This window comes from Gossypium raimondii, chromosome 7 (genome assembly GCF_025698545.1).
Source record: "Gossypium raimondii isolate GPD5lz chromosome 7, ASM2569854v1, whole genome shotgun sequence".
Lineage (NCBI taxonomy): Eukaryota > Viridiplantae > Streptophyta > Magnoliopsida > Malvales > Malvaceae > Gossypium > Gossypium raimondii.
In genome coordinates, this window is record NC_068571.1 from 11,252,350 (window position 1) to 11,269,425 (window position 17,076).

The following is a 17,076-nucleotide window of genomic DNA, read 5'->3' on the forward strand; positions in this document are numbered from 1 at the left end:
TATTGTTTGTAAAAAAGAAACCCACAATTGTTTTTTTATACTCTCAACACAATAATTATTTCCTTTAGTTCTAAGTCAATATCATTGATTTAATAAGTGTTAACCAAATGGACTTAATTGATGTATTTTTAATATTTCAAGTTGGGATGATAATGGAGTGGGATATGAGTAAACATTGTTAAAAATTTTGGGAGAGGACAAAGGTTAAAAATGTAAATAGAAGCCAAAAACACTTTTGGCAACTTCTCCATCTGCCAAAAAGTGCTTTTTTTAAGTTGAAAATTTTTCTGGAATGATGTCTATTATTTATTGCTTTTCAGAGAAAAACACTTTTACATGCAAAAGCTCATCTGAAAAGCAATAAAGAACACAACCTAAATCTATCATTGCTCCCTAGTTGGCATGCTCTATTCCACCATTTGCCTCGCTCCACTATGAATGTGCAAATTTAAAAATTACTACCACTTTTATAAATGTTAGATGCATTTAGCCCTGTTCCGTCTCTTCTTACCCCACTTTACTTCAATTTAATTTTTATTATTTGTCTTTAATATTTTTAAAATTAAGTATTTAAACAAAATTCATTTCTAAAAATAAATTATAATATTTTTATATTTTTAATAATTTAATATATATATAAAAATTGATAATTTTATATAATACAACCAGAAGAAATGTGGCATACTCACTCATATAGAATAGAAGAAAAAAAGAAGAAGAAAAGAAAACGGTACCGTATAGAGTGAGCGGGACCTCCATTTAAAACTTCCTTATTATTAAATTGTTCCACTCATCTCAAAAAAAAAAAGAAAAAGAAAAAGAAGAGTTAAAAGAAGTATTCAAAATTACAAAACTGCCATTCTACCAGCTTTCTTTACACAGTCTTCCCCTACCCTTTTGCCGGCCAAATTGGCTTTCTCATTATCAGATCTATCAAAATCCCTTCCTTATTTTAGCTTTCAATTGAAAATCCATTATGTCATTTTAGTCCAAGGTTTCATTTTTTTTGCGTGGACTTTTGGCATTGAATCCAAAATGCAGAGCTCTAATGTGCAGCCGGAAGTTATACTAGAATGGCTGCAAAAGGAAATGGGTTACCGTCCCTTAGGACCCTACAATTCTTCTTCCAACAAGTCGAATTTACCTTCCATCGATTCGCTTCGCAAGATTTGTAGAGGGAATATGTTACCCCTGTGGCATTTCTTGTTAACCCGCGTTAAATCCGAGAAAACCGTCCAAAGCATCCGAAAGAACATCACCGTACACGGCGGAGGGGGGAATATTGAGAATGCTGGAAATTTGGGGAAAGAGGAGGGGAGGAGTAAAGGAGGGGGGAGGAGGAAAGAGAAGGTGGGTGGTGGTGGTGGAGGGGAGGGTTCAGGTGCGGCGGAGATTAGGGAAGCAGCAATAAGGGAACGGGAAGCCGCTGCCAAGGAAGCGGAGAGGTTGAGAAATATTGTGAGGAGACAAAGGAAAGATTTGAAGGCTAGGATGTTGGAGGTTTCTAGAGAGGAAGCTGAAAGGAAAAGGATGCTTGACGAAAAGGCTAATTACAGGTTTTTTTCTTCTTAATTCTTAAGGAGTTCTTTTAACTATATTCTAGAACTGAAAAATGCCTGCGTTAGTATTGTCCTTGTTAATTTTAACTGCTCACCATTGAATGGGCGATTTACTTCGAATTTATCTAATAGCTATTTTTCGCAACATCGAGTTTCATTATGCTTTAGGATTTTTCTTATAACTTGTGGCGTTTTAACGTCATTATGGAGGCAGAACATGAAACTAGGCCTTTAATGCCAACTAGAGCCTTTGTGTTTCTAAAATTATGGACCATCTTGTTTTTTTATTGCGTATTATTTAATTTGGGGCTTTGAAGTTAAATGTCTCTGTGATTTTCTTTATGGACTTTTCTGGTTGGATTTGACCTTTAGCTTCCCCATCAAGATGATCCCATTGTTTCTCGTTTTTGATCTTATGAATAAGCTGTAAGAGTGACCGTGTGCTCTATGTCAAACTACATAAAAGATCTTATTTTACAATATATAAGTGGTTGGTGATAGCTTTTACATATACTTTATAGAATATATGAGGACTCAGTGTGCATTTAGTTAATCCAAGCATGATTGGAGTCATTATTGTTAACTTCTGATATTATAAAATTAAGAGTGCCCTTAGCATGCTTGAAAACAAAAGTTACCAAGTGTATTTCATCTTTCGGCAAATCTCTTTTGCATATCTTGTGTTTTCACATGCCTTATTCTACTGTAGGCACAAACAAGTGGTGTTGGAAGCTTATGATCAACAATGCGATGAGGCTGCCAAAATATTTGCAGAGTACCACAAACGTCTTCATCAATATGTAAATCAAGCCAGGGATGCTCAAAGGTCAAGTGTTGACTCTTCCATTGAAGTGGTTAGCAACTACAGTGGCAATAGTGAGAAGGAAGCTGTATATTCAACTGTTAAAGGAACTAAAGCTGCAGATGATGTCATTCTTATTGAAACAACTCGTGAAAGAAATGTTCGCAAGGCATGTGAATCTCTTGCAGACCGCATGATTGAAAAAGTGCGAAATTCTTTTCCAGCTTATGAAGGAAATGGGATCCATTTGAGTCCTCAATCAGAAGCTGCCAAATTAGGCTTTGATTTCGATGGGGAGATACCTGATGAAGTTAGAATTGTTATTGTAAATTGTCTCAAAAATCCTCCTCAATTACTTCAGGCAATTAGCACATACACTTCAAGGCTTAAAACTTTGATTTCTAGAGAAATAGAGAAAGTCGACGTTAGAGCTGACGCTGAAGCCTTAAGGTATGCTTATATTTTTGTGTTTTTCTTGTTGGTGGTTACAGGATTTCAAATAAGCTTCCTTTGGTTTTCCACGTTTTCTTCTACTTATCAGGGTTGTCTAGGCTATATGGTTACAAATAATTAACTGCTTTTGTCTGCTAAGTACAGTTTTTTAGAATCTTAGAGCTGCAATTTGTTTCTTAGCTACTATTTGTTTGTGTTCACAGAAATTACTGCAATTTGCTAAGTTATTCCTTTGATTTGATCCTACATTACTTAAAATGAAGAAAATGCTGCAGTTAATAAAGCAATAAATTTTATCATTAATGCTACAACTAAGATAACAATTATAGGTACTTTGTTATAGCTCTCTCATTTTTAGTGACTGACATGCTTTGGGTTTTGTTTTGGTTACAAAGTATATCTTTTCTATCTAAAACCTCCGAGTACTTAAAAGTCTCTTTAGCTTCTAGTTTCCTTATGGTTAGGCATTAGAGAACATTGCTGTATTGTGCCAGGAATATGTTGTTGAAAGTTGATTGGCTTGAAGACTCCTGGTAATTCTTTTTTCTGGTTATGTTCAATCAAATATCTTTTAGTTAAGTTTCTTGGTTGTTGTTTGGTTTTAATACACCTTGTATTGAATAAAAGATATACTTTTATTAGGTACAAATATGAGAACAACAGAGTTATGGATGTTTCCTCTCCGGATGTGAGCTCACCCTTAAATCAACTTTATGGTAATGAGAAGATAGGAATGGATGTACCTTCTAGAGGAATGCAAAATCAACTTCTTGAAAGACAGGTCTTGTCTCCTTTTGAGTACCTCATTGATGCAAACTCTTTATTTTTTATCTTCTACTCGCTCCTGTATCTGTTAATGCTGTTGTTAAGGGATTATGAAACTAGAGGTGTGCCAATGTAAGATGAATGGATGCTGGTTGGTTTGCTTAACGTTGTTAGCGCTCCACTATTGTCCTTATGTTTATTCTGCTGAGTCATCCTGTAGTTTGATTTATAAATACGTATTTGTTTGCAGAAAGCTCATGTTCAACAATTTTTAGCTACTGAAGATGCTCTCAACAAAGCTGCAGAAGCGAGGGACTTGTGTCAAAAGCTTATAAAACGTCTACAAGGAGGTAGTGATTTAGTTCCTTCACGTTCTCTTGTCGGAGGTGCAACACAGAATGTTGGCAGTCTTAGACAATTTGAGGTAATTCCTATGGTTATGAATTACCATAGTGGCATTTTTCCTCTTAATGCTCATTTACTCATGCTACGTTTTATGGTTAATTTTCTCTCAGTTGGAGGTTTGGGCCAAAGAGAGAGAAGCTGCTGGGTTAAAGGCAAGCTTAAATACACTAATGTCTGAAATACAACGGTTGAACAAATTGTGTGCAGAGAGGAAAGAGGCTGAAGATTCATTAAGAAAGAAGTGGAAGAAGATTGAAGAGTTTGACTCCCGTAGATCCGAACTTGAATCCATATATACTGCTCTCCTGAAGGCTAATATGGTAAGGTATTCCATCCTTCATTTTCATTGTTAAACTCAACAGTAGGAACATGTTGGTGGTGCATCTATGATGCTGTTAGATACAATTGTTACTTTTTAGCAGTTTACACTTTGTAATGTGGTTGAACTTTTTCAATTTAAGTTAATAACATCCCTTCTTTCCTTTGTCTATGTCATCTTGGATTACTTCTCTTCTTTGCAAGAAAAGATATAAAAAACATTTGCCTTAGGAGATGTCCATATGCTGTTTGAGTATCTTTTAAAAGATGGAAAAAATACTCTTTCTTTTGTCTAATGATAACTTAATTCTCTATAGATATATCTTGTTTCATTTGTTCTCTTTCCAAAATATTGGAGAATATATATTTTGTTGTTGTTTATCTGCGTCCAGCTTCTCAAGAAGAGGACTTGAATGTTATACTGGATACTTAGGATGTTAAGTGTTGTTATAGTGTTCTCTGATTAGATGATATAGTTAGTATAAACAGTGTAAACTGATCTCATTTATGTTTTATAACAATGGATTTAAGTGGTGGACATATTTTGTTTGTTTATAGTTATGAATACTTCATCAGTTTATTAGTTCAATCTTGGTTTCTAGTATACATTATCTTCCAACTAAAAATCTCTAACAGGATTTGTACTGATTTCTTTTGAATTAAAGGATGCAGCTGCATTCTGGAACCAACAGCCATTGGCGGCGAGGGAGTATGCTTCCAGTACCATTATTCCTGTTTGCAATATTGTTGCAGACATTTCAAATAGTGCGAAAGAGTTTATTGTCAAAGAAGTTTCTGCATTTTATAGAAGTCCTGATAATAGCCTCTACATGCTTCCATCAAGCCCACAGGTTTGTAGGACTGTTCACTTTCTTTCTTTCTTTCTTTCAATTATAAATGCAATGAAAAAAATATAGTAAGTTGTTGAAAAAATAATTTGTTTTTTTATCTTATCTTTGATGCAATGTGACATGACAGACTGGGTTCCCCTTCTTAATATGACCATAGTCTTGATCAGTGGTTTTGATGCTGAGAAAATATATTCTAAGCTATCACCTTTCATTATTATCTGGCCAAGTCTTATATTTCTTGATCAATTGCATGTCACTTGACTTTAAACTAGTGACAGTTGTCACAGTGGATTTTAATTATGTAGATATTCTCGTAATTGATCATTTGATTCTTGGAACTGTTGAACGAATGTTTCATGTTAAGGGAGCTATCTTGGTTTGTAACCCCTACCAATTCATGCAGCTATTTATCTAAGAAATTTGGTAAGGTAGTGGTTCTTACAAATCAAACACACACAGTCATGCTGAATTCATTTGGTATATGTAGGTACAATGTGATAAGCATATACAAGTTTTAGATGGACTAAAACTAGGAGGTAAATATGATAACTATTTTAGATGGGCCAAGAATATAAGATAAATACAAAATTGAAATGGTCAAAATGGTTCAATCAAATCAACTGAATTATTTATCCTTCTCAACTATATACATTAGATGTAAATTTTCTGAAACAAAATTCTATGAGGAGCCTATGTTACTCTGACTCGGTTGTGAGTGTCCAATATCGGTATGCGCTGATATTATTATTAATTTTTTTTTTCAAAATTTTCCAAGTATTTGTAGGATTCTAACTACATACCCATGTCTGAAAATATGTTGGACACATTACTTAAAGAAAAATAGAGTTGAAGTAACTTAGCTTTGAGCTCCTGGAGAATTTCTTTGTAGGCTTAATATTAAAACATAAGACTTCTTTGCTTGTATCATGTAATTATAATTCCTGCATCCTTCAAAACTTTTACTTGTTTTTTAACTTAAGTGGAAGACCTTTATTATATGTGTGTATCATTCCTTATTTCTCTTCTGTGCCCAGCTCTGATGAAAATTTAGTTTAGTTGAAATTGAATTCTTTATCTTATTTTCAATATATTGGAAAATTCATTTACATGCCTCTTTTTTTTGTTCCTTATTTCCACATCAGGCTCTTCTAGAGTCCATGGGTGCTAATGGATCTACAGGACCCGAAGCTGTGGCTGCAGCAGAGAAAAATGCTGCATTGTTGACTGCAAGGGCTGGTGCCAGGGATCCTTCGGCAATTCCATCCATATGTCGTGTTTCTGCTGCTCTTCAATACCCTGCTGGTGAGGTCTCCAATAAAGCCAACTAGATCCATAGTGGCACCGGTTGTGGTTTTGAATTGATTTGTTACAGTGCTGAGGGGTGTTTGATTGACAGTTGAGGTTGAATAAATTGCATTTTTGGTTTGTACCAAAAACAAAAAGAACTTATTTGGTTATTACCCAAAGAGTTCTCCTTTCAAAATGCCTTCTAACACTTGGAAGTTCAATTTATTTGCTTGGTTGAGATGTTTTGAATGATATGAAGCCCTTTTAAATTTCTTTCTTTCAGTAAGAATTGTTTTCAATCTAATGACATTGTATGGTTAGGTTTGGAGGGTTCGGATGCTGGTTTGGCATCAGTGTTAGAGTCTCTGGAGTTCTGTTTGAAGCTTCGTGGTTCTGAGGCTAGTGTCCTGGAGGAATTGGCAAAGGCAATAAATTTGGTCCATATTCGACAGGATCTTGTTGAAAGTGGTCATGCACTATTGAACCATGCTTACCGTGCTCAACAAGAATATGCAAGGTAATGAATTACTGTTTCTGCCTACTTGGAAGTTACAATTATATAAAAGCAATCTGTTTATCTTTTTCCCTCTGATCATTTGTATAAGCAGATAGTGCTTCATCTAGAATTGATTTGCCTATTCTTTCTTCGGAATCATATGGTTGCTTTTATAGTTGCATTTGCCTTTCAAAGAAAAAAACAAAAGTGGACTTGGATACAAAAGAAAAAATTACTTTTAAATAATTAAAAATGAAAATCCAATTTTGGGTTAAATGTAGCAAACTATATGGGTTTACTTTCATATTACATCATTGGTTTTTCTTGCCAAATGATGCAGGACAACAAATTATTGTTTGAATTTGGCAGCTGAGCAAGATAAGATTGTCATAGAGAAATGGCTACCTGAACTTAAAACTGCAATTTTGAATGCTCAGAAGTGCTTGGAGGACTGCAAATATGTCAGGGGTTTGGTAAGTAATGGTGTTATCGTTTTGCTGGTCATATCATTAGATCTCTTGCTACGTGTATGCATATTCTACTGTTTTCTTCTGTTTTATATTCAACCCATTCGAATATTAATCTTGTAAAAAGAAAGAAATGATTGGTTTTTCTGTAAGCAAGAGTGCGAGCTGGAGCTGTGAGTTGGAGTGAGGTTGGTTGCTGAGATAGACTGGTTGTTTGATTGCAGACTATGTTTCTGGCTGCAACTATGACCTATTTGTTTGTTTATTTATTTATTTCTGGTGATAAGAGAAGTGAGAATGGGAAAGGGGTTTGGGGATAGGGATGGCAAATTAACTCGAACCTGACGGGTTTTGACTGATTCGACCTGATAGGGGCTTTTTTCTTGAAAATTGGGTTTGGGGCGGGGTGGGATACCAAAATGCCCTTTTTTTAATTTTAATTAATTTTATATATTTTAGTTAGATTTTTTAAACTGAAATAAGATTATATGAATTTTAACTCTTTTTTTTATATATTTTAGGTAGATATTTTTATTTTTATAAGATTGTATAATATGTATTTTATTTAATCTTGTAAAAGTAATATAATATACAAAATTATTTAATACTTCGGGTTTGGTCGTGTAATGTTTGAGAGTAGGGGAATTTTTAGTATTTTGGGATTGGGTTTGGGACCCTAAACCCTAAACTTGGGTATTAAATTTTTTAATAAGATCAGTTTGGAGACGGGATGTATAAAAATATGGTCAGAGTAGGGGTGGGCAAAAAACTACCCCATCATATCGCCATCTCTAGTTGGGGATTAAACTTGTTTATGTCAACATATAAGGTCTGTTATTTGAACTCACTATTTCGCTTAAAGTACCAGTGTTAAACATGCGTCCGACACAGACCTGGATATGGGTATAGGAGTATGATCTTCCATATATATGAAAAAATTTAGGAAAAAAAATTGAACATGTGTTGTACGCATACTTGTATCCGCTACTCATCTTTGAGTCTAGATATAACATAGGGTAAGACTATTGAAACATCAACATCTTATTATACTTGCCTTGGGATTGAACATTGTGGTACAGCTGGACGAGTGGTGGGAGCAACCGGCATCAACTGTTGTAGATTGGGTCACAGTTGACAGACAAAATGTTGGAGCCTGGCATTCTCACGTGAAGCAACTTCTTGCATTTTATGATAAGGAAGATTTGTGAACTGTTATTGTTAATTATTCATTCTCCTTTGTTCAATGGTTGGGTATCACTTCTTTTTTTTTTTTTTTTACACTAAAGCCCTGTATTTGTATGTAGTAGTATGGTTTGAATTTCCCAGAAGAAATGGCTGTAAAAACTTAAGCTACCTTTCTGTGTTGTAACGAGATTTTTGCCAATTTGTTAAGTGATCATCTGCCAGAATATAGCTTGCTTTTCACCTATGATTCAGAAGTTTTCATTTTAATTTTGGTTATCTTTTTCTTTCAAATAGTTCACATTTAATGATTTTGAGTAGATTATTTTGATTTTCTTTTGAAAGATACAAGCACTGGGATATTCCATACCTAAATTTACTTTGATTTTGGTTCGGATAATATTCGATTAAGCAAATTCCGGTTCAAATATTAAAAAAATATAAATATTCGGTTTGTTGTCTCCTAATTGCAAAAAGTAGTTTGAAATGTGATTCCATGAATACTGAGCTCATATTATTCATGGCATTGGCACATGATATCTACGGCTGCTGTAAGCAGCTCGTGAACAAGCAGGAACCAGTCCAACTATCCCATACCGTTGAATTTATAACATCAAATTCAAAGGAACCAATTCAATAAATTGTAACTATAATTCCCAGCCATCAAAGTTTTACTAGTTTCTAAATCATACATTCATTCCTTTTGAGCTGTTTTGGAGATGGAAGAAATTAAACCTGAATGCATTGCTTCCACTTTACAGTTCACTGGTTTTTGCATGAACGATATAAAGAAGGTTGATAGGCTACACTATAAAAGTTTATCAAAGTTCAGGGTATTAAATCAGAACCCCAAAAAGAGAGTTATTTGAAGAGATTAGAAGGATGAAAATGAGTTGGTTTTCCTTAGTACCGCTGCTGCTTAGTTTAGCAATCAATAATCTCTCAGAGGCTAGCCATGGACATAAGCTACGTTCTGCTGTTGTTTCTGGAACTGTATACTGTGACATTTGTTTCCAACAAGATTTCTCAAAGGCCCATCACTTTATTTCAGGTCTGCTGTTTTCACTACTAGTGATTTTCATCTGTTATAGGCTAACATTTTAATATGTTTCCTTGGTTGAAATTTTGTTTCTGCAGGTGCATCAGTTGCAGTGGAATGTAAAGATGGGGATTCGAGGCCGAGTTTTCGACAAGTTGCGAAAACCAACGAGCAGGGAGAATTCAAAGTTCGTTTGCCATTCTCAGTTACCAAACATGTGAAGAAAGTCAAGGGATGTTCAGTGAAACTTGTGAGAAGCAGTGAGCCATACTGTGCAGTGGCCTCATCTTCAACATCATCATCACTCCATCCCAAGTCAACAAAGCAAGGAACTAAGGTTTTCTCAGCTGGGTTTCTGAGTTTCAAGCCATTGAAACTGCCAAATCTATGCAACAAAAAACCAAGTGTTGTTGCAGACTCTAAGGAATACAACACCCCACACACCTTGGATTTTGAGCAACCAAACTATCCCATATTTCCACCTCCGCTTGAAGACCCTGCAACACCACGGCCAAGCCCACTGCTTCCCAATCTCCCACCATTACCTCAACTCCCCCCTCTGCCACCCCTTCCAGGGCTCCCTTTTCCACCCATTCCTGGAAGGAATTAGACAACTAATTCTCTGATATTAATTAATGGGTATGAAATGGCTATTGAAATCACTTCTTACTTTCTGTCCTACTCCTATATGATATTAGTTCACTAGTTTTCATGTAATACTCTATTTCCATTCCCTTTGTCTACCAGTTGAAAGTTAATGTGGTCTAAGCATTCAATGGAGAATCTTGATCTGAATAATGTAATGGGAGTTTTATATTTCAGAATTTCATGTATTAATAATAGACACCTGAAAAAAATATTTACCACATATTTTTTAAAATAGAAGTACATAAAATAAAAATATTTAGTTCAAATTTAAACATGTAATTAGAAATATGGGTAAAATTAGTATAAAAATAAGCCTTTTCAAAACAAACAAAAAATTTCATTCTTTTGCCACAAACAAATTATGTAAGTGAATAAAATTACCAATTATAATTAATCTATAACTAAGAAGCATGCGATTAGTTTATACTCCAATCAACCATTAAACAAATACTATGTCTTATTTTAATTCATCATAAAGCATGCCACCCTTCTCTATATCTCTATTATTATTTTTGGATAGAAACCTTGGAATCATTTCTTCAAGTTGTTCCATGAACGGAAGAAAACAATTATGAGATATTGTTGGAAATATTATTATGGGTTTTTTACAAAATTGCTTTTTTTTTTTTTACCGTTTTGTCATTCTGTTACTAGTTTAAATAGATGGTTAATTTTCTCTTTTTTCGCACCCAACAGATACACAACCTTCTCTGAAAAACATTTTTCTCTTTTGCTTTCTATTCGCGATTTCTTTATAAAATTTGTCGATTTTTCCCAAATTACTTTTAGAGAAAATTCTATAAAGAGGGGGCGAGTATGACACTAACTGCCTTAAAGAGGCTTGTGAGAAAGATGAAATTATATATGAATTTTGAGCTCCCTATTTTCTACAACAAATTGACATAGCTGAAATGAAAAACAAAAATCTAAAAGAAATGATGAATAATTTACTACTTAGTTCTGGTTTACCTGATCACATGTGGGTGGAGGTCGTACTCTCTGCGAATCACATCCTTAATAGAGTGCCTCATAAAAAAATTAGATTGTACCCCATACGAATTGTGAAAGGTTATGCCCTTAATAAAAAATACTTGAAAGCGTGGGGGTGCCTAGCAAAAGTAGGCATACCTATTTCTAAACAGAACACTATTGGGTCTAAAACTATTGATGTTATTTTTTGTTGGTTATGCTTTGAACAGTGCTCCACATAGATTTATGTCTTTGCATGATTATTCCATATGTGAATCTAGAGATGCTTTCTTCTTTGGAAATATTGTTCCTTTAAAGAAATTTGATGTAAATCATGATATACAATTAGATGAGCATGTTTTTTTTTCTAGTACACATAATAGAGATATTCTTAATGATGATGTGGAACCTAGGATAAGTAAAAGACAAAGGACTGCCACTAGTTTCAGACATGATTTTCTTACTTCTTTTATAACTGAGGTTAATGATTTAGACTTAATAAATGATTCTATCGCTCATTCTTTTTTGATAGATGAGGATCCAAAAACTTATGATGAAGCCATAAATTCTATAGATGTTAGTTTTTGGAGAGATGCTATTAATAATGAGCTTGAATTTATTATGTCTAATAACACTTGTGAATTAGTACACTTTCCTAAAGGTTTTAAACCTATTAGTAATAAATAGGTATTTAGAAAGAAGCTTAGACTAGATAGGTCAATACAAAAGTATAAGGCAAGACTAGTGGTTAAAGGGTTTACTCAGAAATTTGGAGTAGATTATTTTGATACTTACTCTCCTGCAACTAAAATCTCTACCATTTGTGTGTTGTTTGCATTAGATTCCATTCATAATCTACTAGTACACCAGATGGATGTAAAGATAACTTTCTTGAATGGTGACTTGGATGAAGAGATATATATGGAGCAACCTCTAGGACTTATGGGACCTGGTATAGAAGATAAAGTTTGCAGACTCAAAAAAAATCTCCGTACGGTCCCAAACAAGCTCCAAAACAATGGTACGATAAATATCATAAGACCATTCTCAGTTTTGGTTTTATAGTTAATGGTTTATGTAACACCCCAAACTCGGCCTAGACGTTATGGTCGGATCTAGTGATGTCACATGATAGGATGTTTGAAAACCGTGTCGTCGCATTAAAACCATTTCCATTGAATTCCTTATCTTAGTATCTTATTAGTTCCAAAATTGTGTTGCTCATTTAATCGATAGTTTCAAAACGTTATTCGTTTGCGGAAGCTTTTAAAACAGATTAAATAATTGTGCGTTTAGGAAAAACATTTATTTCTTTTGAAAACTGAGGTTTCCTACTACTAGCAGTTGTAATCCATAAAATGAAGATAATTAAAACCCAAAACCAAAGTCCGAAAGTCCAATTACAACCCAAAAACTTAGCCAGTAAAAATAGAATAGAAATAAAACCAATTATCGAAAATATGGGTTAAAAACCATGAAAGTCCAAAACCGTGGTCACCGTCGAGTCCTCCGCCGTACCGATCCGTCTAAATCTAGGGATTACCTATGCACATTTAAACAAAAGATGTGAGTTTACGAAAACTCAGTGTATAATCCCACAGAAAACAAACAATAGCAAATCACAGTACACAGTTAAAGCAGTCCTAGGCCTAAGCCCTTTTTCAGTATCAGTAACAGTTTGAGCCTTAGCTTATCTCAGTACAATATCAAATATGCAGTAGGGCCTTAGCCGATCACAATATCAGTTGCATTCATGCAGTATTCAGTAACAAAGTCCTACCCAACCAGCCTCTACATACCATCTCCGCCCAACCCTACACTCCATGTGGGGATCAAATCAACCCACCCATCCCTACACTCCAGGTAGTATCGAATGCGGCAAAAAAAAGTAATTTGCAGCTAAGCTGCCAATATCTTAGGGTTAAGAGCCTTTCAGTACACTTTCTCCAAATATAATTAACCCCACCCCATACAATGTAACATACAAGTCATGGCATGCTATCTCAGGACATCAGTACATATAACCAGTTTAGTATACAAGCATACTATCATCATGCTCAACACATATATAAATCAAATATTCAGTTCATACAATTAAGAGTCTAAGTGATGCTTACCGACCCTACAGTAGGTTCACAGTCGACTTGGGCGACCCGTGTAACCTTAGCAATCAATTTAGTGATAATGGGCTCACACGCCCATGTGGTCTGCCCATGTGGGCCCACACTCCCATGTGGCCCACTCGGCCCAAATTGACCTTGGCTGCGTGGTCCATTTTTAATGTAACCAATGCTAGCTAAATATTCATATATGTTTTCACTATTTATTTATATGTTTTTTCAAAGCTGTCTACTTGAGTCACTATTACTAAATTATTTATATCTTGAGCTACAGAATTCCAAATTAAGGTCCGCTTGATGTATTTGAAACTAGACTCAAATACCTTTCTACCATAAAATTTTCAAAATTTTGGTTCAGCCGATAAAATACAGTAAAATCTTCAATCTTACCCACTGCTACATTGTCGACGACTTGACCTTTCTTTGCTAAAAATTAATTATCTCTTAGTACAAAATTTGGATGATGTTACCATTTATTTCTAATGAAAATAGAATAATTGAAACATGTAAATTTTAACCCCTAATTATTTTTATCCAATTTTTGATGATTTTTCAAAGTCAGAACAGGGGAACCCGAATTCAATCTGACCTTGTTTCACAAAGTTTATTATACCTCACGATTTAAAATTCCATTACTTACACCGTTTATTCTATGAGAAACTAGAATCAATAATATTTAATTCCATATTTTGTTTATCCTCTAATTCGATTTCCATAATTTATGGTGAATTTTCAGATTTAGCCTACTGCTGCTGTCTAAACAGCAAGCAATTTAGGCTTTTTGTTGAATCCCTTTTTATTGCGTTTCGGGTACACACCTGGTTTTGTTTGATGCTAAAATAGTTCCTGAGTAATCAAAAAAGCCTATAATTAAACAAATAACACTAATTTAATCACACATAACGTGATCTCAAATTGAACTCGTATCGAGGTTTTAACCCATAAGCGACAAACCTTACCTTCAACTGATGAACAGTAATTCCCACACAAACTAAGACTCCGATTAGTGATTACGAGCCATTGAATCCTCCTCTAATTGGAATAAATAAAACACTTTAGAATAAGGTTAACAAACGGAGACAAACCACTTATCTAAAACTTATCGAACGATCGCAGACAAAAGTGGAGCGACACGAGGTAGAGTGAGAAAAGAAAAATCAAGAAGATGAAGGGTGAAAGAGAGCAAAAATTCTGCAGCAATGAAGAGAAAAACGAAAAGAGGGTGGAGGGATTTTGGGGAAAGTAAAAAAAAGGGAAAAAAAAGATGAACAAAATATTTAATAACCACCCCAATCCCTTATTTCTCTCCATCAAACTCCCTACTAAATCCACTACTCAGATTTTTAGTCCATCTTAAACTTTCTTAGACGCACGAGCAAAAATAATACCCAGGCCAAGATTCGAACACAAGACCTCCTTCACACCAACACTCCACTTATCCATCAGACTAGTAGGCCCATTCTGTTAATTATTTGCCAACTTTTACTTAAAAGCCTACTGACTAAAGATAGGGATTATTCATAAAAATAACAAAATTTACCCAAGTCCTGGCTTGAACTTGGGACCTCCCAAACACACCCAGAACACATAACCACTAAAGCAGACAGATATTTGTGTCACACATTCACAATACCCAAAATTAAAATTTTGAGGCGTTAAAGTTTAGATGCATGTGTATATTCCAAAATGTTTAGATCTGATTGTGTCATCATAAGCCTGTATGTAGATGACACATTAATTTTCAGTTATAATATATAAGCTATTATTAAAACCAAGAATTTCTTATCTACCAGATTTGAAATGACTGATTTGGGAGAGGTAGATGTGATCTTAGCTGGTAAAGTTACAAAATTAGAAAAGTGATTTTCATTAAACCAATCTCACTATATAGAGAAAGTGTTAAAAATGTTTAATAGTTTTGATGTAATCCTTGTGAGAACTCATTATGATTCTAGCATACAACTGTTAAAGAATAGACGAAACAATATTTTTGAATTAGAGTATGCAAAGATTATTAGAGTCTTATGTTCTTGATGAACTACACTCGACGGGACATTGCTTATGCGGTTAATAGACTAAGTAGGTATACCCATAATCTGAGCAATGAGCATTTAAATGCTTTAAAACGTTTGCTTAAATACCTTAAAGGTGCTTTAACTTGGGAGTTTGAATTTTTTGGCTACCCTGCAGTCCTTTGAGGCTATTATGATGCAAAAGGGGGAACTAATAATGATGAGGTAAGCTCTACAAATGGGTATGTCTTTACTTTGGGTGGAGCAACCAATTCGTGGAAGTCTACTAAACAGACTTGTATTGCTCACTCTACGATGGAGTCAGAGTTTATGGGAAAAATAGAAATCTATTTGTAGAGATTCCTATATGGGAAAAACCAGTACCTCCCGTATCTTTATTATGTGACTTGTAAACCGCAAGTTGTGTTTGTAAGAGTCAAACTTACAATGGTAAGAAGAGACATATTCAAATAAGACATGAATCTGTAAGACATTTAATAAAGAATGGAGTACTCACTTTGGAGTACGTGAGGTTTGAAGGGAACCTAATTAATCTACAAACCAAAGGGTTAAGTAGGAAAATGGTTCTTGATTCATCGAGAGGGATGGGTCTTAAGCCCAATGGTTGTGGAATTCATGGTGGGTTTCTAAGTCAAATGAAACCATGGAAAGACTCACAGTGTACATTTTACCTATCCTTATGGCGAATGATGTACATGCATAAGGCTGAGTTTTTACTCTTAATGAATTTATAGCCCAGATTTTGGGTGGTCTTATTGAGACGAATTTGATGAATTCACCGACTTGAGAGGTTAAGTTTGTTACTTTTAATGAGTTCATATCCCAAAGTTTGGGTGGTCCTATTGAGATTGACTTGATGAATTCACCGAACTTAAATTTAAGAGGATAAGCTTAATGAAAGCTCTTAATGATTTCATAGCCTTAATATGAGTGGTTTATACTGAGATAGACCTGATGAAATCACCTACGTAAGTGTAAATGACTAGCCACTTTCTATGAAAACCATTTTAGGTAGTTTTTCTAGAGCACTCACAAGTATCCAGAAGTATGTTGGTTAAAACTTATTGAGTTATCGCGGAACTTCAATTGGATCCAAGATTAGTTGTGTCATGAGTTAACTCCTATCTTAACAAGTTCAAATCCACAAGATACTAGTGCTTAAGCAACTAATTTCACTATTGCTCTTCTCACATATTTTAAGTAAAATAAAACTCTATTTTTTCTCGTGTTTTCAAAAAATCTTAAAATCACTTTGCACTAGTGAGGGATTGTTGATAATGCAAAGAAAATTATGATTGTTGAGGATTTAGCGGGGGGCTGTTGAAGATTTAGTAGAGATATTGTTATGGGTTTTTTTACAAAATTGCCCATGTATTTTTACCTTTTTGCCCTTTTGTTACTAGTATAAATAGATGGTTGATTTCCTCTTTGTTCACACTCAACAGAAACACAACCCTTTCTGAAAACATTTTTCCTTTGCTTTCTGTTCGTAATTTCTTTATAAAATTTTTCAAAATTTCCCAAATCACTTTTAGAAAAAATTCTGTCTAAGAGTTTGGGTTTTAAGCGGGACTGATTGTGATCCCTCCAAACTTTCCTGAAAATTGTTCCTACTGTGATTTCCTGAGAAGAGCAACACCAATTGAGTTCCATATTTTATATTTGGGTGTACGAATATAGAA

The 17,076-nt window shown here is 34.5% G+C and overlaps 2 protein-coding genes across 2 annotated transcripts; both read left to right on the forward strand.

Moving 5' to 3' along the window:
• The first annotated feature begins 796 nt into the window (after positions 1-796).
• On the forward strand, positions 797-8,832 carry LOC105801556 (AUGMIN subunit 5). The gene is made up of 10 exons (XM_012632805.2): positions 797-1,556; positions 2,269-2,811; positions 3,457-3,595; positions 3,830-4,003; positions 4,095-4,304; positions 4,968-5,153; positions 6,296-6,455; positions 6,762-6,957; positions 7,277-7,409; positions 8,483-8,832. Exons 1-10 carry the CDS (start codon positions 1,036-1,038, stop codon positions 8,609-8,611), a joined length of 2,391 nt encoding a protein of 796 aa, XP_012488259.1. The 5' UTR covers positions 797-1,035; the 3' UTR covers positions 8,612-8,832.
• A 560-nt stretch (positions 8,833-9,392) lies between these two features.
• Positions 9,393-10,422, forward strand: LOC105801566 (pollen allergen Cro s 1). The gene is made up of 2 exons (XM_012632810.2): positions 9,393-9,636; positions 9,723-10,422. Exons 1-2 carry the CDS (start codon positions 9,468-9,470, stop codon positions 10,232-10,234), a joined length of 681 nt encoding a protein of 226 aa, XP_012488264.1. The 5' UTR covers positions 9,393-9,467; the 3' UTR covers positions 10,235-10,422.
• Positions 10,423-17,076: the final 6,654 nt, after the last annotated feature.

Bases quoted from the DNA above. Each gene is read 5' to 3' on its own strand.
- LOC105801556 (XM_012632805.2), top strand. From the start codon at position 1,036: ATGCAGAGCTCTAATGTGCAGCCGGAAGTTATACTAGAATGGCTGCAA. The intron at 4,004-4,094 runs GTAATTCCTATG...ATTTTCTCTCAG, and splicing joins GCAGTCTTAGACAATTTGAG to TTGGAGGTTTGGGCCAAAGA. The intron at 6,456-6,761 runs GTGAGGTCTCCA...TTGTATGGTTAG, and splicing joins TGCTCTTCAATACCCTGCTG to GTTTGGAGGGTTCGGATGCT.
- LOC105801566 (XM_012632810.2), top strand. From the start codon at position 9,468: ATGAAAATGAGTTGGTTTTCCTTAGTACCGCTGCTGCTTAGTTTAGCA. The intron at 9,637-9,722 runs GTCTGCTGTTTT...TTGTTTCTGCAG, and splicing joins GGCCCATCACTTTATTTCAG to GTGCATCAGTTGCAGTGGAA.